The 27,683-nt window shown below is 32.1% G+C and overlaps 1 protein-coding gene across 11 annotated transcripts in view; it reads left to right on the top strand.

Moving 5' to 3' along the window:
- The window catches only part of PKHD1 (PKHD1 ciliary IPT domain containing fibrocystin/polyductin), a 405,020-nt gene that overhangs the window by 261,136 nt on the left and 116,201 nt on the right, over nt 1-27,683 (top strand). For 10 of the 11 annotated variants that reach the window (XM_036218764.1, XM_036218741.1, XM_036218730.1 and 7 more), the window contains 3 exons: nt 1,907-2,044; nt 16,800-16,913; nt 19,339-19,426. In XM_036218764.1, coding sequence (XP_036074657.1) covers nt 1,907-2,044; nt 16,800-16,913; nt 19,339-19,426 — 340 coding nt within the window. The remainder of the gene's footprint in view (nt 1-1,906; nt 2,045-16,799; nt 16,914-19,338; nt 19,427-27,683) is intronic. The other variant, XM_036218754.1, reaches the window with a different exon arrangement.

Here is a 27,683-nt window from a genome sequence, read left to right as displayed (position 1 = left end):
TGTGTGTTAAACCTAAAACATTCTCTAGATATTTCTGTCTTTTTGCATGTTTGTAAAGTACTAGAGGTGAAATTTTTTATTTATTTTCATGTGTTTAGCCTGATTATTCATTTTATATGTCACTAATAAACCCTTGAGTTTAAGGTATGTAGGAAACTAAACTCAACAGATCTGGACAACATTTATCTAATATCTTTATCTTTGATGTCACAATAAGCACTAGGGATTTTTAAAGATAGATAGATAGCCTCTTTACCTGAGGAAATGAAAATAGGAGGAAAAGGCATAATTATACTGAGACGAGCCCAGTGACAGTTGCCTCCTCACATACAATAATATTTATGTAATTACAATAATGCGTTTTAGTGCTCTATCATAAGAATGTACAAGGTTTTATTGGAAAGTGAAAGAAAGAGAAATTTCCACAGGGTGAGTGGTAAATACAGTGGTGAGACCGAGAATGGCTAACTAGCAGAGCTAAAACTTAGTTTGATTCCGGTGGATGAGTGGATGGTGTTGATGCTGTTGGATCATGACCATACCTTGAGAACCACTTTTCTACTGTTCGTTCAGTCAAGAGAAAGGAGCGAGCACATATAGGAGAATTTATAGACCAGGCCTAAAGATGTCACGCTTCAATTCTGCCTACATTTTACTAACTACAACTCAGTCACACACCTTCATCTAATTGTAAAAGAATCTGGAAAAAGTAGCCTAAATCTGAACCCAGGAGGAAAAGGGAAATTATTGGTTTACAACCTTATAGCCTCTGCTACAGGAAAGTGTGACTGTCTTAAAACTGGGGAAGTAGGCAGGAACTAGAAAAGACAACTCGTGAGAAACTAATTTGGGGAGCAGTTTCTTAAGAACAGCAGGGTGCATTGTTTCCTGAAATAAGGCATAAGATTTTATGTACAATATTCATTAAAAATCTGTATATGTGTCAATGATTATTGTACTTGAAATTTAAGTAGAAATATTTATTTGATATGTTTAATTTGTGTTGAACTATTTCTAAGCCTCAGAAAGTAATACAGTACTTTGGCATATGTAAAATATTTACTGTTTTAAATGAGAATTTTTATTCATTTATTACTGTGTTGTTACTTTTAGAACATCTCTGATTCTTCTGAAGTTGTACAGAGCCTATAAAAGAGAAGATGAAGAATAAGTTTTATGTTGTCCCACAAACTCTACAAGCATTCCAGGCTTATGGACAACCATACAAATAATGGAAATGTTCAGAACTTATTGAGCACATAGCGAACACTTTGCTTTACATGTGGGAATTGGAGCATTGAGAATAGCTTATTAGTACTATATCAGTATATTAACTCATTTAACTCTCACAAAAACCCTACGAATGAAGCAGATATTTTTATTATTATCCTTATTTCACGATTAGATAACTGAGGCCCAGAGAGGTAAAGTTGTTAGTCTACTTAGCTAGTAAATAGCAGAGCTGAGATTCACATCCAATTAGTCTGACTTCGAAGGCCAAGATCATTTCTGTGATTCTCTACCCCTCTGAAATTAAAGTCAAAGTGAAGAGATAGGGACAAAGACTTGGAACTTCATCTGTACATTTGCACAAAGGTAGGCTTGAGACAGCCGTTTGGGGCATAAGCAATGCCTTTTGGCTATAATACTTGGTATGTTAAGCAATGGCAGAATTTATTAATCATGCCTCCGCCTCTCCCGGCCCCCACCAACACCCTGCTACCTCTTTATTAAGACCTAGCTTTTGCCAAATTATTTGTTCTTCCAGATACTGCACCCTTCTTGGAATAGGTAATAATGTAAACAGCTCTTGAATTTCCTGGAGAACTGCAGAGTACATTAATGGAGGAGAGAAGACAATTCTTGTATTGGTTACACATATAAGCAATTTATTTTTCTTTTGTAGACAGAACTGTCTTCGTGGATATAGATCTTCCATTCCTCAAAGGCCTCTATGTGATGGGGACTTTAGAATTCCCTGTGGACAGAAGCAACATTCTGAGTGTGGCGTGCATGGTCATTGTAGGTGGTGAGCTGAAAGTTGGTGAGTAAAGGGCATAAGGATTGAGATCATAATGGGAATTAAGCTCTGTGAGAAAGGCCTTGGGAAATGATGGTATCATCCAGCAGTTTGCTTAATGGAGTTTGGGGAGGATTACGGCAAGCAGTGGGTTTACTAGTAAAGCTTTTCTTTGGCAAGCTTTAGACAGAGATAGAGGTGGCTCTTACTGGTCATTCTCTCATGTCCACCTACTGTCATCAGGCTGTGTTTCTGGCCCCATGCTGCTGCTCATTCCAGGGCTCTTTTTGCCTCCTACAGGCCGCAGATCAATTATCCCTTTATTTTCTTTGCATGAAAATTAACCTGTAGCTTACTCTTTCAGATGATCTCATAGAATGGATTTGTTATCCTTTGATCAACTAACTCACAATAAAGTTTCAGTTGCTATCTTAGCACAGATCTTTGAAAAAACAAACTTGAAACAAAGCTTATGTGTCAATGCTTTACTGGGGCAAATAATCGCAGTGAAGTGGGACTAAAGGTAAAAGAAATGAAGACGAGAAGAGGGTAAACAAACACAAGGTGTCCACAGCTTCTCAAGGAAACATGGCTGTTTGCCATGTGATATGCCTTGAGAGAAGCCTTTATAGAACTACCACATCCTGGGACAATAGTGGAGAAAGCTTGGGAGAAGGCAGATAACTCACCTGGTACACCCTCAAACCCATTAATTCCTCTGTCTTTCTTTGTTATGTTTCACGGTTGCCTATGCAGCTAGTGGGTGCTGGGAGATGAGGCTCCTCCATTTGGGAAGTGAGGCATGTTGTTGACACCAAGAAACAGGCAGGATGGAGTGGATCTGGGGTAGTGTATTAACCAGGACTGGTCCATTGGCTTTTTAAAATTAAGCAAACAAACAAACAAACATGAGTTGCTATAGGTAGACTGTGTACTTTGAACTGTTGTAGGCAATAAGCGTACTGTGATGGAAAAGATATGTGCCCTGCCCACAAAGGGACTACTTTGAACTTACTGAGGCATTCTATTTTGCTTTCCCAAAGAAAATTAAAACAATTCCCAGAAACAATAATACCTTATTCCAAAGATATAAATCTCTGATGGGAAGAAAATATTTAGCTACTGTTGTTTGGTAGCATTCAAATTTTAAAATCTCTGGTGGGAAATAATTCTAGACCAAACTACTGTCCAAAGCCTAATCACTGTAAAAAGATTCCTGAAAAATTGTGATCAAACCTCTTCTTGAATTGTTTCAGTAATGGAAAAATCAAACCATTTGAGACAACCCATTCTTGCTTTTAAAAATCCTATTAGAATTATTTTCTTTCTATTAAGCCAAATTCTGTCTTCCTCTAATTTCTGTTGGTTCGGGTTCTTCTATTTGATCCATATAGGATAAGTGTCAAATTCCCTTACCTTTAATAGCCCTTCATTCACATTTTCTCAAATCTTGTCTTTTTTAGGTTATACAATTCCTATCATTTTAACCATAATTAAATAATAGTTACTTTAATCATCATCATCATCATTGTTATATAATTTTATCATTTTAATCATAGTTATTGATGTTTTAAAATGCTTTTAATTTTTTTTCGGTCTATTGTGCAAGACAAAAATACAGAAAAACAATAGAAGGTTATGTAGGAGAATTGAAGTAATCACTTATATTCCAAATGTAAAGATAATCACAGTTAACATTTCTTAGTCTTGTCTAATATTTTTTTCCTATACAGTTTGATAATCTTTTGAATCCTATGTTAATGATGTAAAAATTTTCTCAACTCATTCTATTTCCAAAATGTAATCTTTTAAATTAAATGTATTGGGGTAACATTGGCTAATAATATTATATAAATTTCAGATGTACAACTTTATAATACAACTGTATATTCTATTGTGTGCTCACCACCTGAAGTCTCCTTCTGTCACCTTGTATTTGATCCCCTTTTTTCTCTCTATCTTTCCCATACCCCTCCTTCTCTCTGGTAACCACCATTGTGTTGTTTGTATCTATGAGGGTTTTTTTTTGTTAGTTTATTTGTTTTGTTTGTTTATTGCTTTTTGTTTTAATCCCACATGAATGAAATCATGCGATTCTTATCCTTTTCCATCTGAATTATTTCACTTAGTATAATGCTCTCAAGATCCATCCATGTTGTTGCAAACGGCAATATTTTATCTTTTTTATGGCTGAATAGTATTTCATATTGTGTGTGTGTGTGTGTGTGTGTGTGTGTGTGTATACCACATCTTCTTTATTCAGTCACTTAGTGAAGGAAACTTGGGTTGTTTCCATATCTTGACTATTGTAAATAATACTGCAATGAACATAGGGATACATATATTATTATGAATAAATGTTTCCAACTTTTTCAGATAGATACCCAGAAAAAGGATTGCTGGGTCATCTGGTGGCTTTATTCTTAATTTTCTGAGGAAACTTTTACTGTTTTTCATAGTAATTGCATCAATTTATACTTTCACTAGCAGCATATGAGGGTTCCCTCCAAGATACAATTTTAATAGTGTTACTATTTCATATCTGTGTGAATATATACATGTATATACATGTATAATAATCTAGTTAACCATTTACTATTGCTGGACATCAAGGTTATCTCAGATATTTTTTGCCCTTGTAACTTACTATGCAATGAACATCTCAGCATTTAAATTATTATTCATATTTATGATTATTTCCTTAGAATAGACTTTTATAAATAGAATTAATGGACCTAGGATAAGTGCATGTTTTAAGGTCTTTGGTACAGACTGTCGAATTACTTTCTAGAAAGATTTTACAAATTCGTATTCTCTCCACATTTCTCAGAGTTATGAGATCTCTTTACACTTCCTAACACTCGTCTAATTTCTCTGAAAGTATGAAGCTAAGGGGAAAGGACTATTCCCCCTGAACAAGGATAAGAATAAGACCTGACTTATTCTCAACAGAATGAAACAAGTATAGTAGTTAATAGCATTGGCTCTAAATCAGACAGTTTGAGATTACATCCAACTTGTTCGCCTATTTTTTGTTTGACCTAAAACAAATCAACCTCAGGACACCTCCATTCCTTCATCTGTAAAGTATATGGCAACAATAGAACCTAATTTGAAGGGGTGTTGAAACCCTTAAACATAATGGCTCCTACTAAAAGTGTGGCACATAATAGGTGTTTAGTAAATGTTAATCTGTCAAGGTGCCTGCAGGAAATTAGTATCATACTTTATTGGAGAATTTGAATAGATTTTGATAAAGAAACCATTTACAAAATTTAAATGTCATACCCCAGGGCTAATAACAGCAGAGAATCCTTACCATGTTTTTCCCTAAAGGAATAAGAAAAGGAAGTCATCACCAGAATCAGAGATGGAGGCGGAGGAGTGGCGCTGGTTGCCAGACGGCAGCATGAACTTTTGAATGTTTGGGGCTCACTCAGTGCCACGAAGAACCTATGGGAATACATAGCCTGATCTCACGCTCTCCTCTCTTGTGTCTGGCTCATGCTATCATTGGGGCAAACCCAACTGCAGGTCTGCAGCATCCAGGAGCACTGAGCAGAGTAAAGAAGAGAAGTGTCTGGAAATGAAAGCTTTTTAGCACAGTCAGTTTTCATCTACTATAACAGATAAAATTCTCCTACTAATACAGCCAAAGAGTAAACTGACTTCTTTGTCTGTGTTATGCTGCTGGTTCTACCAACTATATTGTCAACTGTAATTTCTACTCTTTTTATATGTGTTGCCTCAAATATATATCTACATTGTACACTTGCATAGGAATTATTTAGTTTTCCTTTGTGTTTTAGGGAGATTTAAGTACAATATTTTTAAATTAATTATTTCGTTATTTAAATTCATCTTTCCACAATGGGAAAAATTTGGAGGTTTCTGATCTTTTTCTCCCAGATTAATATCATTTGCTCGTTCATTAAATAGTTTATAAAACTTTTATCCAGTTAACTGGTAGAAATAGTAAATAAAACTGAGCCTGGTTCTTGTTACTAGAAAACTTAATTCAACTTGACATTTTCTGTTATTAAGATTGGTCTTTTTTTATTTCTGGAGGTACTTATCACTATAGCAAAAACTTATTGCCTGAAAATCTGTACCTTTGAAGGGAAGTTCCAGTGAGCCACCGTTCAATTTTGATTTATACATTTCAAATCTTATTTTCAAATTTATCTATTTATAACTATATTTTTATTTATCACTATACAATGGTGTATTCTTTTTTCTCCTGGCTTTGTCCATGTGTTTCAGGCCTCAGTGTTGATTATTGGATCCCATCTGCCCAATCCTATGTGTATTATGCCCGAAGGAAGACTTTCAACCCATCTGTCCAATTCTACCACACCCTAAAGAAATCCCAACATGAAATAGATAATAAGACTAGTTAGCAAATAAACTTAATAGATGTGGACATTGGCACAGAACATTGCCAGAGTACGTCTGCTATCTGATGCCATTTGATCTGAGTCCCAACATTGAGGAATTATATCTCTTGGTGGTCCTGCTTTTAAGGCAACTGATGCTGGCAGAAGGTATCAGTTGGCTTTAGAGTAGAATGATAATGCTAGCATTAGAGGGGAAATTTAAGATCAAAGGTTTGCTTAGAGGGCTACAGCTGCATCACGAATGCCAAACTCAATTTTATTTGTTGTTCAGTGGTTGTCTCATTAGTTTGAAAAAACACTTAAAATAAACTTTAAAGTGTTTTACTTGTGTGTCCATTCTTTCATTCATCCTCTGTTTGCTCATTGCCTAACATGAACCAAGTACCATGGGAGAAGTCGGATGTACAGGAATAGAAGTCGTGAACCTAGCTTTCAAGAGACGGCTCAGTAAAGTAGTGGACAAACAAAAACCTAATTGGAAGTGTCATCTCTTCCAACTTAGAAGGGACTTAAAGATAAAGGAAGAGATATAAAAAGGCATATATTTATGGACAAGTATTATACTGTCTGGATTTAGGTTTTATAGAATGGTAGTAGCCAATGAAGCTTCTTGCTCTTGTACATTATGTTAAGGAGTTTAGATATATCATAAAGGCAGTGGGTAGTCACTGAATAGTTTTAAGCAGGGAAGTGAGGTGATTAGATTTGGTCTTGGAAGGATCACTCCTGTCAGTATGGGAGATGTATTGGAAGGAGCATAGTGAAATGTGTAAAAGGCTACTGAGGGGTTTCAGGAATGAAATTGTAAAGGACTGAACTCAAACACTGGAGTTAAAGAAGAAAAATGAATTAAAGACATATTGAGGAGATATAAAATCACTAGAACCTAGTGGCAATTTTGATATGAGGTGAGAAATTTTTGTAGCATGCATTCTAAGTTTCAGGTTTGAAGATCTGGGCTGATGGCAGTGCCAGGATCAAATCTTTTCACACTTATTAGTTGAGTGACTCTGAGTAAATTACATGAGTTAACTCTGTCTCAAGTTTTTTTGACCATTCAAGTTTTTTTTATTATTTTGATGGTGCTTATTTTAGAATTTTAAGAAAATTAAATAAGTTAATATTTGTTTATATCAGGCACAAAATAGCCCTCACAGTGATTTGTTGAATACATAGACTGATACATGTCAAATTTAGATTTTAGTAGGATGTATAAGTGTTAACGTGTAGAGGGTAAATGGATTTATGAAAAAGTACAGGAGAGAAAACTGCTAAATATAGTATTTGCGAGTCATCAGCCAAAATGTGAAATCAAAGGTGTGAGATGGAGAAGGGACAATGAACAAAGTTGAAATTTTAGGAAGCATGAGCCTTTTAAGGAAGGCAGAAGAAGCGAAGCTTGGGAAGGAGAAAGAAAAACAGCTATAAAGGTAGAAAGAAAATGAAATGATAAAAAATAATATCTTGAAACAAAGGAAGGAATTTACATGAAAGGAGTGGTCAGTAGCATGATATACAGTGGAGAGAACAAAGAGTGTCGAGAAGAAAACTGACCATCTTATTCTAGCTTTTTTTTTTTTTATAATGGCTATCAAATATAGTTTTGACATGATCCAAAATGTTACTTTGCATGTAGAACAAAAAAAAAAAATCAACACATTAGTTGAAGGATAGAAACTTCTAAACTTCTAGTTCAACACCATTTATCTATTCTTTAACAAGTTCATCTGCTTGGCTTTTAAGTAGCCTTAAGTACAATTCAATAAATTAAATCTCATTTTTGAAAATGAACAGTCACCCACATTAAAAGTAATGTCATAAAACCTTTGTATGTTTTCATGAATAACAAACTTTCTTTTGGATGATAAACTGAAGCAAAAAAAAATATAAGTAGATATTAAGGAGAAAATAATTCCTCTGATATGGTGATTTTGTAAAGTTTTATTATAGATTTTTTCTTGTCTCTGTCCCCTTCCTCTCTCCTTCTCAATGCAACTCAGTGCCAAGCATTCTTCCCAAAACTTGAATGTTCAGCAAGGAGCAAGACAAATAAGATTCTGGCTTGTATTCTTTTGTTGCAGGAAACAGACAATGAAATAGAAAAATAAATGTGGAAGATAATTTTAGATGGCAATACATACTCTAAAGGCAACTAAATAGGAGTGTGAGCTAAAGAGAGGTCCAGTTTGGATGTTGGCACTGCAGGTGAAATAGTAAAATCTTTTCCGAAGAGTTAATGTGACCTCAGACCATAGAGACAAAAAAGAGCTAGACTAGCAAAAATTTGGACAAGAGAGTTTCAGACAGAAGAAAGTGTAGTGCAAAAGAAAGTGTAGAGGCAGGAATGTACTTTACATAGTTGTGAGGAAGAAAGGCAGCCACAGTAGCTGGAGGATAGCAAACAGATAAGTTTCATGGTGTAGGCTGGATCTTAAGCTAAGCAGTGTTGTTCTTTAAAGCATTAAAGAACACAAATGAGTACAAATAGTGCTGGAAATGGCTACTTTTTGATAATCTCATGATTCTGACTTAAACAGGACAGAAATTAGTTTAGGAGCTTCAAAAATATGGCATTTCTGGAAACCTAGATTATAATTCCAGTTTAGCAACTCATTACATGACTTCTGAAAAATTCCCCAATAGTAGATTTATAACTGTGATATTACAGATCTCAGAGATTCCATGAATCATCTGTATGAATGACAGATCCAAAGAGAATATTTATTCATTCCTAAGTAAAGAGCAAGACCAGAATTAGAGGCTATTTTAGTTACCTTAAATACATACCCTTTAAGCCTTTGCCCAGGGACTACCTTTACTTTGAGCCTTTCCTATCTCCCTTTAGCAGATTTCAGTGTATCTTTTATCCTGGTCCATTTATATTCATTTACATTGTTATTATTAAATTCATTTTACTGTTATAAAATAGCATGCTGTCCTGAATGTCTTCTGTATATATTAGATGATAGGATTTTTTATAACATTTTGTAACCCTAGTACCTAGTGCATAGTAGGCTTCTGATAATGTATGGTGTGAAGGATTAGTGTATATAGAAATGAATAGACATATCTAAATCTGTCTTTCAGCTTAATGCCTTTTTTTTTTTAATAACACATTCAATTTCCCTACACTTAAATGTAACATCTGTGAGGAGGGAATTATAATGTTAATATATAAATGACTAAAATGTTTTTCTGCCTTGCATGAAAGGAACAAAACAAGGCTAAAAACACATTCAAAATGTTGGTGGTCTTGTACAAACTCAAAGTATTTTTAATTTGTAATCTGTGTAGGGGAGAAAAACTGATAAAAAACCCTGACTCAAAACCTGTACAATAAACATTAGTTTTTTATTGTTTTAAATGTTTGTATTTCTTTGCCCATGAATAGCTGTATGTACTTATCTTATTCATCAGTGTTTCTTCTTAGATAAGACATCATTTCTGTGCTTTAATATATGTTTCTTTTTATCTTAATATCAATGGTGTTTACATGTTACTGATCCAAATGTTCAACTCGATGGAGAATGTTTTAGTCTTATACTTTTAAAATTGCAAATAGAAAATTCTCTTGTGATAGTTTGTAGGAGGATTTCAGAGAAGAATAACCAATAATGATAAATTCGTGTCTTTAAAACTTAATAGAAACTGCTTTGATCCCTAAGTAAGCAATGACATGCCCCACAAAACAATGTCCCTGAGGACTCAGCAGTTCACTCTTCCTTTGGCCTGTTATGACCAGGTCATGTGATGTGCTGCCTAGTCACTCAATAATTAGGCCAGGAACTGGGTTCTTATCCTAAAACCTGTCACATTGTTTTAAAGAGCCAATAATGGGTATTTGTCAATCTGTCTCACATCTGTAGTCAGGAGCCTAAGGTCATCATTAACACTTGACTTTGATTATCAGAAAATGAAGTACTAGGTATGCAAAAGTTTCTTTTACTGCTTCCATGATTGGGACTTTCTTGATCTTAAAAAAGAAGAAAAATTATTGCATAGTTTATTGCCTTTCAAACTGACAGTTCTGTAGGACTCATTGGATGATTAATTAATAAGGAGACAAACCAGAGAAAAGTATAGACTAAAACATATATCTTTCAGCCTAAAGCCACAATACCCAGTAGTCAGACTCATTAAGTAGCCAGAAAATATCTTGTATCTTGTGGTGATGTTTGTCTAAAAATGATATAAGTAAAAAATATATATATGTGTGTGTGCATGTGTATATATATGTACATATATATACTCTCTCAATTGTAACTTTAGTTAGAAAATAATACAAATAACCACACATTTAATGTATAAATATGAGTACATGTATACATAGATATCTACAAAACAAATAGTTTATAAATTAGCTAATGTGGATCATAAGTCAAAAAATCAGTTTCTGTTTACAATGACAGTTCTCTAATCAAATTGATAACTAACTGATAAAATAAAAAGGTGGCATCAAAGGGATGTGACTTTTAAGTATCGTACTTATTTAACAATAAGGGGAAAAAGTTTGTTCTTTACAAGTTCAGGAAACACTAAACTCTATTTCTGTGAGTCCCTAGGAAGACTGGCCACTAACAGTTAATTAACAAATGTTTCAAAAATGAGATTAAGCATAGAAATAGTTTATTTTCCTATGGGTATTAGTTCTTTGACAGACAAAAAAACATTTATACACACACACACACATACATACATACACAAATATATATATTTAAAGCAAAGCACTGATTCAAACAATAATTCTGTTTTTTTAGACTATCAGTCTATGCTAAATATATTTACAGTAATAATCTTTATTTCAATATTTTTTAAGTTATTATTTCTCAAACTGTATTTAGAATTCTTGAACTATAACAGTAACATAAAATTTCTTACAAATTTATTATTTTAAATTATTAAATGGTTAACTATATGATAAAATAAAATAATTGCTAAATTTAGTCAATTGTTTTTGCATGGAAAAAGTAAATAATTTTAAGCAAACAGGTAAATGGGTGAATGAATGGATAATTTTGTTGTAACTGTTTAGAAAACTGTTGTAAGAGTGATTTGAGAGGAATTTGTCTTTTCTGTAGTTCCTTTGGCTAGACATTTAAATAAGTGATCATCTATTATCTTTACCTTTGAAATGTCTAATTTCTAGCATTTTAGGAATAGGATATTACTTGCTAGAAGGAATTTACCTTCTTTTTCTTCATTTCCAAATTTAAACATTAATTTTGTAATGTTTTATTTCTCCATTTTACTGCTACTATTTTTTACTATTATTACTACTATGAAGTAACATTTTTAAAAGCAGATATTACATGCAGGCACTTTGCCATGTATCATTAACATGAATGAAATTATTTAACCCTCACAAAAAATAGATGCTATTATCGTGCCTATTTTATAGTGGCGGCAACCAAGGCTTACAGAAATGAATTTCCTCAACCTTATTTATGAAGTTTTAAAGATTTTCTACATTTTGCTTGTATTTGAATGAATAAATTATATTAATTTTTATTTTATATTCTATCAATTGTTGATAAACTAAGACACCTCACTAATAATAAAAATTTGTCAGCCTGAATAAAATCACTCTCTGAGGGGTTAGACATTATTATTTAATAATACAACTGGTTATTCTTGTTGTAACAGATTGATACTTCATCGGGCTAAAAACTCTTTCATCTTTTCATTTGCACATGGGATTGGTTCTATTAGGGAGGAATGTTTTAGGGATAAGTGTATCAAATACACACTGTGAATTAAAAGCTAATTCAGAATAAAATAAGCTTCACAATTTAATTGGTTTGGCACTGTTTGCCAGCTTAGGCCTATTATGTCAGAACATTCTGGAGGCTCTGCTGTGAAGAAAATAGCTAGAACAACACATGAGAAGAGTAGTTGTATTCCAGTTAGAAGCTCAACTTCCAAAGTCATCACCATATAACCTACCTCCGAGTATAACCTACCTCCAAGGACAGAATAAAATGTGTAAAATTATTATTTTTTTTTGGGGGGGGGGGATAATTTCTCACCCTATCTTTCATGTGCAATCATGAAATGTCAAGATGTCAAGATTCATATATCAATTATACTTCAATAAAGCTGTAGAAAAGTTAATGGCATGGAGAAACAGAAGAACAAATTTTGGTCAATTTTCATTCTTTTGATCAGCAAATTCATGAGTGCCCGAAAAATAATAATCTGTTAATAAATTTTTATTTATTGTGAAATATGACACGTGTACAGAAAAGTTTATAAAATAAAAAAATAACAGCTTGATTAAACACCATAAATCCTAGTGGGTATATAATGGAATCTCATAGTTTTAATTCACATTTCTCTAATTTCTAATGTGATTGAGTACTTTTAAAATATTTTCTGTTTTATATTATTTTGTGAAGTAGCTATTCTCTTGCTCTATGATTACCTGTCTTATATCGATTTATTGAAGCCATTTATATATTTTGGAATGTACCTTTTGTACACTTTGAGTCAACAATGGTCAACAAATATATGCTATGTGATCCCAGTTCTTTTAAATTTGTTAAACTTTAGGGTTATCATGCAATCATTAAGTTTTAGGTCATCATATAATCAATATCTGTGAATGTCTTGTGCATGCTTAAACAGAACATGTCTCCTTTATGAGACTAGTTTTCCACATATGCATTATGTTGTTTGCTAATTATATTATTCATTTAGCTATATCCTTGCTATTTTCTTGTTTGTTTTATAAACAGTTGTGTTTATTTTGCCAGTTATTATAGATATATCTATTTTTCATTGAAATTATGTCAATTTTTGCTTTATTTTTGCTGAAGAATGACACTAGGCACATCCATGCTTAAAATTATTATAAATTGGTGAAATGAGTCTTTTTTTACTGTGCAGTATTCCTCTTTATTTCTAATATTTTTTTTTTTTGCAAGAGGATTGGTTAAAATTACCTTGTTCACCACTTCTGGGATAAAATAGAAATGAACTCTGCTGCAATACAGTTACTTCTCTTTTAGCTCACTGTAAATAGAAGGAGGCAGTCAGGTAAAAGGCACTTACAGTACAGTTTAAAAGTATTGAGGTAAAACACAGTGTGATATGATTACCCATTAGAGAGCTGCTTAATCCACACTTGGAAGTTGACAAGAAAGGATCGCAGAGGGAGTGGAGTGGCCTCTGAAGTGCATTTGGGCTCCTTTAGGGACTTATGTGGCTCACCTATTGAGCTTGTCAAGGAAACTAGGGAAAAAGAAAAAGATTCTAAATGGATACAGTTGTTTCTAATTGTGTGCTATTTCAAAGCATTTCAAATATTTGCTATTATAAATAGATAACACTGCAGGGATGTACTTTGTCCACATTCCACAGTATTTCTTTAGGACAAGTTACTTGAAGGAAAATTATTGCAAGGAGCATGGACATTTTTATGCACAAAAGGGGGCATATAATTCAAGATTATAGAAGATTTTTAGAAATAAATGACCATGGATCCAAGTTTTGAGGGATGATTAGGGTTCAGACAGGATAAAGATGAGGGACGTAAAAGCCTGAGACATCTCATGTGCACAGAGGAGAGAGTGGAGAGGACAGTGTGGGTAGGTTGGCTTAGTTATAAGGTGTGGGGAGTCATGTTGAAAGAGAAAGTTTAAGTGTAAACCAGGTTTATACTTGATTCCATCAAAGATATTTAGTTAATAAAATATCGTTCTTGTCCCTTTTCCTTTATTACCATTGAAATTCATAGAATCCATTTGTACTTCAAATCATTATAACAGTTATTTTTGTATATTAGAACTTATGTTTTTCTATCTCTTCAGGTGATTTTAGCTTCTGGAACGTATTCTGTTTCCCCTCCTTGCTCACCATCATTTACTTATTTCCCATTCCTCTATGCTCTATGTTCTTGGATGGTGCTTATTAAGCCTAAGCCCACCTTCTCTACTTATTAGCTGTGTAATTTCTGACAAGTTATCTAACCTCTCTTTGACTCAGTTTCCTCTTGAGAACTTCACTATCCATTACAGGGTTGGGAGAATGAAATGAAATCATATACGTGTAAATTCCTGGCGTGTCTTTGCAGCACAGTGACAATGATTCTCCCTCCATTACGAATATCTAAATTTGGCCAAGTTGAAATTGCCTTTTGCTACAGTTTATAGCAATTCAAAGCAGCTTTAAAAAGAAAAATTAGAGAAGAACTGCATTGTCCTAAAAGCCTTTTATTAGAAGTGGCTACTCCCATTTAGGGGCAAAGCCCAACCTGTAAGAGTTTCTCACCTTTCTTTGACTGCTAGATTTGAGAATAAAATGAGACCAGCCTTTAGAGCTTTCCACTCGCCAGCTTTTACAAATTTAAGATGTGATTCATTTCAATATTAAAACAGCATTTATTTCCTTCTTTAGGTCTTGCTTGTCTTCTTTTTCTCAATCCTTCTATCTTTCCCTTCCCCCACGTCACAAAAAAGAATCCAAACTCTGGTCTTTTCAGATACCATAAGATCACGGCAGGCAGATTAATTTTGCCCAGACTTTCTGTGAAAGCTCCACATGTGCTGCAGTTCGGGGTTGCATAATTGATTCAATCTCTGATTTTAGAGGCATGCTGAACTCCTTTTGTGGGATGCTGCGTACATTTCTCTAGGGCAAAAACTGTCCTACTTTTCCCTCTCTGGTATCTGTTTAGGAACCCTCTCCCCGCCCCCCCAAGAATCTAAACTACCTTCTGCGAAATAAATGAAATCACAGTTGGAAAACAGCTTACTGGACAGGCTTATAACTGCAAGATAAGACCTATACCACACATACATTTTCTTAACATTCTCCTCTTCCACTGCTTCCTTTCTTTCTACTTTGGCACATCTTTATTTTGATCACTCAGCTGAAGGCTGGAGTTACCTACATGGAACAGCAGGGCACCTTAGCCTTTTTTGGGGGAGCACACGGGCTGTAGGGTCTAATCCTTGCTTGCCCATAAATGTATTGTATGATTGCAAGCAGATTCACTTAATGTCTCTGAGTCTTACTTACTATAGTCCCTTGTAGACTAATGGCTGCCATTATGTAGCAAGCACAAACTCACACTGAGCCTATTGGTTAACCAGGAATATATGAAGGGCCAACTGAGAGACCCACTTAAACGAATGACAATGAAGCAATTTTAAGTTTACGATTTACTTCATACTGTAGTTGGCAACCTCATTTTTGGTTATGTTTTCAGGAATTTATAAACTGGAAAGTCTTATTTGATAGCAGATATCTTTTGTGAACTTGTTTGATCCAGTGTGTAGTCTGGAGACTCTCACCAGATGCTTCTCGGAAAACCAATTCTTTGTAATATTTTCTATATGCTAAGATATATTTTTTGAAGAAAATAACCTTTGTTAGGCCATGTTCACTACCATTATTTCAGTAAATTCTCCAAACAATTCTCATACTTTAAAAAGTGACCAAACTCCACTGTTGATGTCAAGGGAATAATGTCAAAAGTAATTCCCAACTGATGTCTGAGTATCATAGCTGGAATGAATTGTGTCCTTATGCTGTTAAAAGAATTTAGACTTAGAAAGTAACCTATTGGTTACTTATATATACATAGCCTATCTGTTATGTATAACTTGTTTAATAAAACACTCAACATAAGCAGATCATTATTTAAATTCAGACTCTGTTATTTACTAGTTGGGTAAATTTGGACAAGTCTTTTAATCTCTACACATCATTACGTATGAAATTTAAAGTTAAGGTAAGAATCATACTTATTTTTCAGGTTCATTGTGAGCCTTAAATGCTAAAATGCATGCACAGCAATTTGGGGTTCCAGCCATAGATAAGGTAACAGCCAGGATTTGCTGTAGTAATGGTGTGTAACAAATCGCCAAACCTCATTGGCATACAACAACAAATATTTATGCTAAACTCAGTTGAAATTGCTTCCAGCTTGTGTGTTCTCTTTAGATTTGCTCTGTGTGTCTCTTCATTCAGACAGTAGAGACTATTTAAAGAATTTTTTCATGGCAGAGTATATCTTTGCGAGTGATCTGGTAAAAACTTGCTAAGCAATTTAGAGTATCAATTCAGAATGAGCATCATCTACCCAACTTTATTGGTCAAAACAAGTCACATGACCTGGCTAAATATTAGTCAGTCAGGAAAGTATACTCTGCCTCAATGAAGAACAAAGTAAATATTTGCTGAACAGTTATCCAGACTCCCTCAAGAGAAGTCTATTGCATCTCCTTTTAACCCTTTTTCTTGTTTCATCTATGTGACCATTGAGTCTTCTCCTTATAGTCTACTTTATAGCATCTACTTTGCATTCCCAAAATTTCAATTTCTTGCTCTCTCTTTTAATTTCAAATTGACTTAAAAGATCTACTTTTCTTTGTAAACAGGTACTTTAGAAAATCCCTTTAAGAAAGAACAAAAGCTTCTGATTCTCCTTAGAGCCTCAGAGGGAGTCTTTTGTGACCGTCTCAATGGAATTTATATTGATCCAGGAACAATTGGTAAGAGTATAGTATAGTTTATTAAAAATTAAAGGTATGTGTTTGATAGAGAAGTTATCATTCATAGAACATTTACTAAGTTTCAGGCACTCTTTCAGATAACTTATATTTATTATTTCATTTACCAGCTCTCCTATAATCAGTGTCCATTTTACAGATGTCAAGACTAAGACTCAGAGATGATGAACAATATGAAACAGGCCACACAGTTTTATAGTGTCAGAATTTAAATTTATACACAAATTGGCCAGAAGCCAAAATCTGGACTAAGAGTCTATGTTATCAGCTGTAAATATTATGTGGTTTTGATATATTTTTTTGAACTGGTAGATCTATAGATTTCTAAGAAACATTTACTATTGATAGTTTCTTCATTTGATACTGCCACTGTACCAAATCTTATTTTAAAATTGGTTTACATGAGAGCACAGAAACTGTGACTGGCCAGTTTCTACAACCATGATGTAAGAAGAGTCACACGATAACTCAGTTTTAAGAGATAGATATATAAGAGGCTATTTATCAACTTTCTAGCATTTTCTCACTTTCTCTGTATGGCACAATTAATTTTATAAAATATTAGTGACTAAGTAAAATGAAAAAAGGTGTGTTAAGATAGTATAAAGTTTGGTAACCTAGTTCCATGGCCTTTGCCATGTAATACTTAGATAGTGCTTTATCGTTTCCAAAAGATTTTTCATATATGCTATTTATGTTATCTTTTTAAGAATATTAGGTTCAAGGATATTTTAGTTTTTTGAGGGGTTGACAAACTAGATGGAATATTCAATCTTTTTTTTTGCCTGTGGTGTCCACTCTGTTCAATGGAGTACAACATTGTATTAACTATTTTATTAATATAAAAAGATGCCTGTCCTGATCTCCAGCTCCAGACATATGGCCAGACTAGTGTTTTTGAAATTTTCTCTTACACTAACTTAAATAGGAAATAAAATATTTATTTCACTACATGGTTAAAATTTTGTGATATTATAAGTGAATGACAGATTTCAATCTCTTTGAATATTATAGCTTCTTTGAAACGAGTAAGAAAAGGTGTCACTTTACAGTAAAACTTTGATGATTGGGAATGGTCAAGAAATCGGCTTTGCTGGTCAATTGGATTTTCTGGATAATTCAGATTTAAGGAAATAAACCGGTTTTTTTTTGTTAAAATCCTTGTTGGAAATTTCTCTAAATTACTTCATGTTTCTTCTCTGCCTTAGTAGAAAAGATGGATTTTTTTTTTTTAAGGATGATGATGATGGTATCTTCTAAAACTTTTATATATACATATATGACTATTATTATGAAAGATTAATTCCAAGATAGGTCCAGAATGTATTTTTAACATTTATATTAATCCTAATTATAGTTTTATTATCTTTAAAAGTTTTTTGAGTTAGAATACGGAAAAATTATGGATGTTGACATAGATAGTTTGTTAGGTTTCAATTTTGGTTCACACTGAATGAAAACTCAAGGTTTGTTATTTGTTTCTTTTATTCATATATTTTCTGCTAATGTATGGACACTTTAGAGTTTAAGATTCATGACTTGTAGCAAAATAGGGTGAGCCAATCCAAGGGTATGCAGACAATCTATTTGGGTACAGGAAGAAAATATTAATATTTTTATTCAAACATATATGAACATATTCATATACATGTTTATTTATCTAAAAATAAATAAAAATATGTATATTAGGAGTGCACGGTCATGATTTTGTTACTGCTTGGGTTCATATCCAATATATTTTTAGACCACTAGAATATGAGGAATTGTGCTTAACATGATTTTAAATGGTAGTAAAACATGTAAGAGGAAAGACCTGAAGGAATAAAACTGGACTGCATCAAGCATGTTTCTGGTGAGACTTTAATTCATGAATCTGAAATAAATTATATTTTAAAACAAAGGACCTAGAGATCTATCCTTTGATACTGTAATACAAAAAAAAAAAAAAAATGAGGTCCAGCCACTGAAAACAAAGCTAATAGCATCAAATCTCTTTCCTCAGGAAATAAAATTACCCTTGCTTTTTGAAAAATCTAATGTATAATATAAAATATCAAAACCAGTTAACTTCCAACAGAATTGCCAATGGTGTGGAGTCACTTGATGGTGGAAATCTAACTAGTTAACTATTAGAATTGCTTTTTTCCTAGCTTTTAGATAACTAGATGTGATGTAACATGCATTTTTCTTTATCTTTTGAGAGAATAAGTTTCATAGCCATATGAGATATATTTGACCTGCCACAAATAGAATGCTTAAATTTAGTTTTTCTGATAAGGTAAACATTTTTATATACAGTTTCTATATCACATATTTTGCAATATATCCTCTCTAACGAGTTTTGTTCATGTATCCTTAATTCCTCTGAAGGGTTTTCCTATCCAACTGTTGCTCCGTTTATTTTCAGGGGTTTATGGGAAAGTTCTGCTTCACAGTGCTTATCCTAAGAAACCCTGGACACATCTTGGAGCTGACATTGCCTCAGGCAATGAGAGGTAAGGAATAATAGCAAGTTAAGGATATATCTTTTGTTTAATTTGCTTTTGCTTGATGTTTTGTTATAATATACAATTAAATTTTAGATTAAGAATTATAATTCAAGGATGGATAAATGGAAAAATAAAGGACCAGAAGGTATTTTTAAAATTTCTAAAACATAGTAGAATAAGAATAAAACAAGTAAAAGGCAAGGGAGGAATATAATTTATTTTAGGAGTAAATTTTAGATAATACATTTATTGCTATCAATAAATCCTTAAAAATATTAATTCTATGAGATAATAGATGAACTATAAGGTGATACCATAATAGTCTGAGTTTAAATGACAGCTGGTTAAGAGATAGATGAAAATAAAATAAAAGTGAGATGAAGCATATAAAGAATCTTATGAAATTTAAAAGACAATGACATTTAATAATGCATTGGAGGCAGTAAAGAATGACTTCGTCACTGCCTCAAACTGAATATGAAGGTAATATGAAGAACAAACTGATGGAATCTACCTGAAAGCAGACGACAAGATTGGTTAATAAAATAATAAAAGAGAAAGTATCAGAAATAGAGAACAGAAATTAGAAAGTATTTACAGGTAATTTTTTTATAAGAGTCCAGAATAACTCAAACAGAAAGAATATGAAAACTATAACTAAAATACACATAGCAAACCTGGGAGTACTTAAATTTTATTTGAACAGATCAATATCAAGAACAATGGTTACTGTGTATCTTCAAAGCATAAGCAAAAAACCGAAGTGATAAAAGAAAAATAGAAGAGGACACAAAACTTGTTTTCCACTTTTTTATATTTTTAAATATAGGAAGATAGTGATACAATATCTGTTTATTTAAGGAAAAAAGATTTTAACTAAAGAATTGGACACCCTACTAAGATGTTATTCATATGTCAAAGCAAACAAAAGATATCTTTGTTTTGAAAGAATTTTTAAAAATGTAAAGAAGTTTTCTAATATAGAGATTAAAATGAATCTAAAATTAAAGAATAATATAAAAATATATAAAAATATATATTAAAGATAAGCACTGAAATAAATGAAATGTAATGCTATAAATATGGTTATTAAAATAAGACAAATTCTAATTGTTTCTGTAAAGGAAACTACATAAAATTTGAAAAGTTAATATATTGGTCAGGGTTCTGTATATATAAAATATATATAACTAGTAGGCTGTGTGTGTGTGTGTGTGTGTGTGTGTGTACTATTGGTTATTATAATATATAGTACATAAAAAGGGATGCATTTCAAGGAATTGACTTACATACTTATAAGGGTTGGTAAATTCAAAATTTACAGAGCAGGTCATCAGGCTGTGAGGTCTTAAGCAGGATTTAATGCTACAGTCTTGATGTAGAATTTCTTCTTTCGTGAACTTCTGTTTTGCTTTTAAGGCCTTGCAACTGATTAATCAGATCTACCAACATTAAGAGTAATCTGCTTTGCTTAAAGTCAACTAATTGTAGATGTTAACCATATTTGCAAAATAACTTTGCAGTAATGCCTATGTTAACATTTGAGTGAGTAACTGGATACTGTAACTTACCCAAATTGACACATAAACTAACCAACTATCACAGTTCAGAATTCTCAGATAAAAATCTTGGTTTGAAATCTAGAAATACAGCCATGGAAAACTGGAGATGGAACATAAGCATACCATGGGAAATAAATACAACTGAGTTTGTTCTAGTAGAATTTAAAACAGTACATGTACCTTTCAGAAAAAGAATGATAGAAACCATAAAGCAAATAACAAAATACAAAAAGAGAAAAAAATGAAATGGTAAGAGAACCAAACCAACAAAAAAGTCATAAAAAGACAAAAGGAGTAATAAATGATAAATTTGCCAGTAATAAGAAAAAAATATATTTGTTAAAAAGGACACTTCAGAAAAAAAATTGGATAATAGATCAAAATATATTCATAACTTTTTTTTGTTACAGAGGATAACTTAAAACAAATCCAGAAAAAAAATTAATTAAATATTGGATTAAATGAATCTTAAAATTAAAACAAAACAAAAGCAGGAACTCAAAATTATTCACAAGAAAAATAAAGATCAAATGAAATATATAAAATTGATCAAACAAATACATTTTATATCAGTAAAGACTTCAATCTGCAGTGAGACCTCAATACCAGGAAATTTTTACACCAGATAACATAATATAGAAATATATAAAGTAAATCCCCAAGTAACATAAGGGAAAATTGAAAGAAACAAAAATAGTAATGGAAGGCATTCGCATACCTCTTTCAGTTTTAATTTTTAAATTAAATTAAAAATGATAAAGAAATTTTGAAGAATATAAATAATATAATAAAGACAACTTGATTTTTGTATGTACATATTAATAAACAAATAATATAGAATATGATCACAATAAAATAAAGATTAAAATAACAGCTTAAATAAAATCTTAATCTGTTGCAGGATGGGGAAAAAAAAAGAAAAACCTCTTCTAACTAACTTGAATCAAAGAGAAGGTCAAAACTTTATCAATAGAATACTCAGGAAGAAATAATATTGAGAGTATTAAAGGAGACGACTAAACATTCCATCACATTAAATGTTTTGAGAAAGTACAATAATAATAAGAAAGTACAAAAATAAAGCAACTAAACTGTCAATATGAGAAACCAGAAATAAAATAACTAATAAATCTAATGAAATCAACTGATGCAAGACAAAGGAAAAAATTAATGAATTAGAAAGTAGGAAATTAGTAGACTTAAACTTTTAAAAAAATACTGGTTTAATCTCTAATACTTTAATCATATAAAATATGTAAAATCAGAAATATAACAGATAACAAATAAATTAAAATCATTATATAAAAATATGCATATCTATATAGTGTTATTTTGAAATTTAAAAATTATGTATAGAAATATAAATTATAATTGGGTAAAGAAAAATAAAACCAAAAGATCCAATAATAGCAAGACATATAGTTATCAATGAGTTATTTCCAAGAATACATTTGGTTCAAATAAATGTATGGCATATTCTTTCAATCATTTAGCTATCACTTTTTATGTTGTATAATCTATTCACAGCACAGGAAAAGCTTTCCAATTACTTGTAAGAAGCATGTGTAAAATAATTTTTGAAACAGCTGTTAAAGAACTTAAAAAACAAAAACTGAAGAAACAACCAAATATAAATAAAATGCAAAAATCCTAAATAAAACAGCAACAAATGATATCCAGTAGTTTATTTGAATAAAATAATGACTGTGTGTCTTATTCAAGTAAAGATAGTTCAAAATGAAATAATTCATTAATATAAATGATCTAAACAATAGGTATAAGTATTAAAAGCATAATTAATTTGGTACAAAACAGAAATGCAGTTAAAAAAATTCAGCTTGCGTTTTTGGAATAAACAGTAAATTTGGACCACAAGGATACTTACTTTAAATCAATGTTTCTTAATATGGTTGTTTAGCCATTAGTTGAAAAATCACTGCTTTAAGTAGCAATACAAAATCCCTCTGAAACAAGCAACTTTGTATTTTATGGAAAAACTGACATTAAAAATTACCGTGTATTACAACAATAATTAAATCTTGTTATTAAACTTTTAGCCAATGTGTTATGTCAAGAAAAATGCATTCGTCGTAACTATTGAAAAGAATATAAACTGTCATTTTTTTTGTATATTATATACATTTTGTCCTAGAAAACTAGAGAACCATCTGAAAAACTATCAATTGCATTCAGGAAATGCACAAATGAATAGCTTTTTAATATGTGAGCAATAAAGTTTTAAATTATGAGAAACTCTATTTAAAATTTCAATTTTAAATACTAAGAATAAACAAGAAAAATTATAGAAGCTATAAACGCAAAACTATAAAACACTAGTAAAAGGCGTAAAAGATTAGAATACATGATGATGTGTAACGTAAATAGAAAGGCTCAATATTTTAAAGATGTCAAATCTAATGCAACTTTAATCACAAGCCAAATATATACATTTGGAATCTGACTCATTAATTCTTAACCTATTGGAATAATAAACACTTGAAGATAACCAAATATTAACAGTTATTTTTTAAAAAATGTATCTTTAATGTGAATAATTATTGTTATTGACACCAGAACAGAAGACACTAGACCAAGGTAAGTATTATTACCTGGAATTTGAATATTAGCATTTCAATTTAGTTGAAAACTTGCACTGAAATAATTGGTCAATGCTTTGGAAAAATATAAAATTAAATTTTTACTTTATGCTTTCCTTTAAAAAAATGATAGATTAAAAAATTAAATATAAAAACAAAACCATAAAATTATTTGAAGAACCATGAAGTACTATGTAATATTAAACTAGAAAATACCTGTCTGATTATAACAAGAAATATAACCATAAAAGCAAGAAGCAATAGATTTGATAACATAAAAAATCAATATTCCTGCATATCAATTATAAAATGTAAAGGCAGTTTATAAACTAGAAAATATTTGAATGTGTAATAGTACATATGTAGGGCTAGTATTTTTTTTTTTATATGTAAGTACTCTTAGGAGTTGAAAGAAAATAGTATGAACATACCGAAAGAATAATTGCTAAAATGTTTGAATACATGGGCCACAAAAGTAGATATACATCTGACCAATAAACATATGGAAAAATGTTTTTTTCTTACTGGATTTGGAATAAATTTTAATTAAAACAAAATTAAATACCATTTCTCAATTTTAAACTGGCAAAGGTGAAAAAGAGTCATTCAACATTGTCCCTGAGGTGGGCTTTGGATCCAGGAGAAAGAAAGGAGGTCATAATACCTGGACCACAGTGAGCAGAAGGGAGAGTTGTATGACATGACAGATGCCAAGTCACATGAAACCTTGTTTAGATGTGAGAGGTCAAAGGGAAAAATCACTATAAATGGTTTATGCAGGGGAATTGGTGGAATCTGATTTATGTTTTAAAAACCACTCTGGCTTCTATATAGATGATGGATTGTGTAGATAAGAGCAGAAGCTAGAGTATCAGTTAGGAGGCCAGTTGAAGCAAAAGATCATGGTGGCTAAGACTATGGAGGAGACAGTGGAGATTGAGAGAAGAGACAGTGCTGTCTGAGCATGACAATGAGGTGAAGGGAGTGCTTCAGGTTTTTAGACTGAGAAACCTAATGGATGGTGGAAACACATGGTAGGAAGACAGAGAGAAACAGATTTGTCAGGGTGGAAGATGGCAGGGACATGCTAAGTGGGAGACACCAAGTGGAATTGTCAAGAAGACAATTAGAAATGTAACTTAGATCTCAAGGAGAAAATGACAGGAAGTCATCCTGGAAGTGGATGATATCGCTGATCAGGAAGACATAGGTAGAGGAAAAAATGTAGGCTTGGAAATGACATTGGGGCTAGGTTGTAATTCTTTGGAAGCTGATAGCAAAGGAGTCAATGACAAGTGATTGAGAAGCAAAGGCATGAGAGGTTTTGTGATGGAAAGAATAGAGAATACAAGGGACTTGAAAGAATGCCAGGGTGACTGATGTGGAGAGCAGGGACTGAGCATGATAGAGTTTTAAAGTATAATTAGGGGTCAGGGCCATATTCATTGGTAATATTAAGAATTTTAATTTTTACCCTTTTAAGAGCATTGTGCAGCTGTTTTAGGTTTCTAAGAGTATAGTATGGGTGGGAGGTAACACTTACAATCACATTTCTATATCTAAAAGAAATTATTTCAGGTAAACAAAGACAATAGGAGGGCTCAAAAATGGCTCCAGGGCCACTAATTAGGAGGTCCAAGCAAGAGAAATGACTTGTATTTGGAAGCTAAAGTGTCAACTAGAGAAGTGGGCAGATTTGGAGACAGGAGATTAAATGTATAAGATGTGTTGAGATGGGTATGAGGTGCTTTCTTGGTTTCTGGTTTGCATAGATGGATGGTGTTGCCATTTACTAGAAGAGGGCTAAATTTGGGGAAAAAGATTGTGAGTTTGGATTTGGTCATGTAGAGTTTGAAATTCCTTTATCATACTCAAAAGGATTTGTGAGGTAGGCAAATAGGGATCAATAAGAAACTTCAATTATTAGAAGGTTAGCAAGCTGGAATTAGGCAGGAACCATATGAATGAATTTTTCTTATAAGGACGTGTTAAAAACAAACAAACAAACAAACAAACAAAAAACCTCCTTCAGAGTCTGAACTACAGGCTATTTTGAAAAAAAACTCAATTTTATTAATTAAAACTGACAATGATAGTTAACTAGCTACCGTTTATTGAGTTCTTATCATGTGGGCTAACTATATGTCATGCCTCTACCAAGTATTTTACATATATTATCTTGTTTAAATCTCTCACTGCTATAAGTTAGGTATTATTATCTGCATTTTACAGACATGAAAACTGAGGCTAGAGAAGTTAAGTAAATTTCCCAAGTTCATGAAGCTAGAAGTGACTGAGGCTAGGTTTTTACCCTGGTTTGTCCAATTCCATGTTTGTTTTCTACATATTACAAGTGTTGAAAAACACCATGTTTTAGTGTCAGTCCCAAGAAGGGATACTTTAATGAGTTTATATGAATGATGTGTAATTATCTTAGTGTATTCATTTTATGGATAGGCTTTTTCTAACCTTTAAAAAAATGTGAAATAATTTAAGACTCACAAGAAGTTGCAAAAATGATACAGAGCTCTCATGTGCCATTTACTCAGTGTTCTCTAATGATATTTTCATAACTATAAAACCTTATCAAATCCAGCAAGTCGATACTAGTACAGTATTAACTGAACTGCAGATCTTATTCAAACCATTGCTGTAAACATTTATTTTCAGTCTTCCTTATGTTAAAAAGTCAGTTTAGTAAGTCTCTCTAATATATTCCTATGGGGGCAGATTTCACTCAGACTGCTTTATGAACTTCCACCAACAGAATTAGACATATAAATTTCTTTTTATATAATTAATTTATTTTATGACAAACATTAGAGTAAAGTATTCAGAGAAAAAATTTCATGTTAACTTTATAAACTTAGACTCCTTTCTTACACTACCAACCAAAGAAGCTTAGGCATGTATTTGAAAACATTTTTTTTCTTTTGTTACATATTATTATATAAATTTATCTCTAAATTAAATTACTCTTCTGTTGCTTGTTTTAGTTGACTTTTGGAGAGATTGATGAACAAAAATGTTGGTTTTTTGAATTTCAGATAAATTAAAGGATATTATATTCAAAAAATTTTTTGGATTTCAGAGAAGTTAAGGAAGGTTATATTAAAAAATGTGTTTTATGCATTGCAAGTTTTAAGTATATGTTTTCCTGTGAGTCTTTTAAGGATGACTGTGTGGTCTTTGAAATTAAATGATTACTTTATCAATTAATCTTATGATAAAAGTTTTAGATTTTTAAACCGGTCATTGGAAGATTTTAAACAGGAAAGGGACAGGATCTGATTTATGTTTTAATCTGATTTACACTGTGTGGAGAAGTGACTAATGGGATGACGAGAGTGGAAGCAGAGAGACTAACTGTTAAGACATGGCAATAATATTGTAATCTTTCAGGTGATACATGCTGATGGCATAGGTTAGAGTGGTAGTGATGGAGGAACACGGAGGTGGTTTAGTCTGTGTTGAAGATAGAGGACAACATGATTTGCTGATGGATTGGGTAAAAGAGAAAGAGAAGAGTCAAAGATTGCTGTAAAATTCTTGACCCGTGCAACTGGGTAAGGTGTATAACTTTTGAAGGGAGAAAAACAGAGAGAAAAGTAGATTATGGGAAAAGTTCCTCAAAGCTTCTTATTAAAAAAAAAAAAATTTATCTCTTTTTCTTTTTAAAGACAGCATATAAAACATTATCCAATCTCTTTGTCCTGTTATTTTTTGTTTTTAAGTGATTTATTATCTTATTCTGTTATTTCTAAGGATATAACTCTGAACTGAAGAAAAATCAAATCATGTGTTAACTCAACCTTTCCCTAGGTCTTTATTTCTAATGTCATCATTGATTATATCTATTCTGTTATCTCCTGTATCAAATTAGTGATGGTATTCTTAGAATATACTTTCTTCGGAATATTTCTTATTCCTTTCATTTCTGCTACATTCTCAATTTAGCTCTTCACGCACGGATATCTATAACGGGTTATGTACTGGCTCCCCAAATATTGATAAATAAGGGGTCAGCAGTACCCTTGCATCTCTCCTCTTTACCTTTACACTTCCTACTTATCCTTAAAGATTCCATCATATCTCCCACAAGCC

This window comes from Rousettus aegyptiacus, unplaced genomic scaffold (assembly GCF_014176215.1).
Source record: "Rousettus aegyptiacus isolate mRouAeg1 unplaced genomic scaffold, mRouAeg1.p scaffold_m13_p_1, whole genome shotgun sequence".
NCBI lineage: Eukaryota > Metazoa > Chordata > Mammalia > Chiroptera > Pteropodidae > Rousettus > Rousettus aegyptiacus.
Note: the sequence above shows the minus strand (reverse complement) of the source record. Positions and strands in the feature narration are given on the sequence as shown.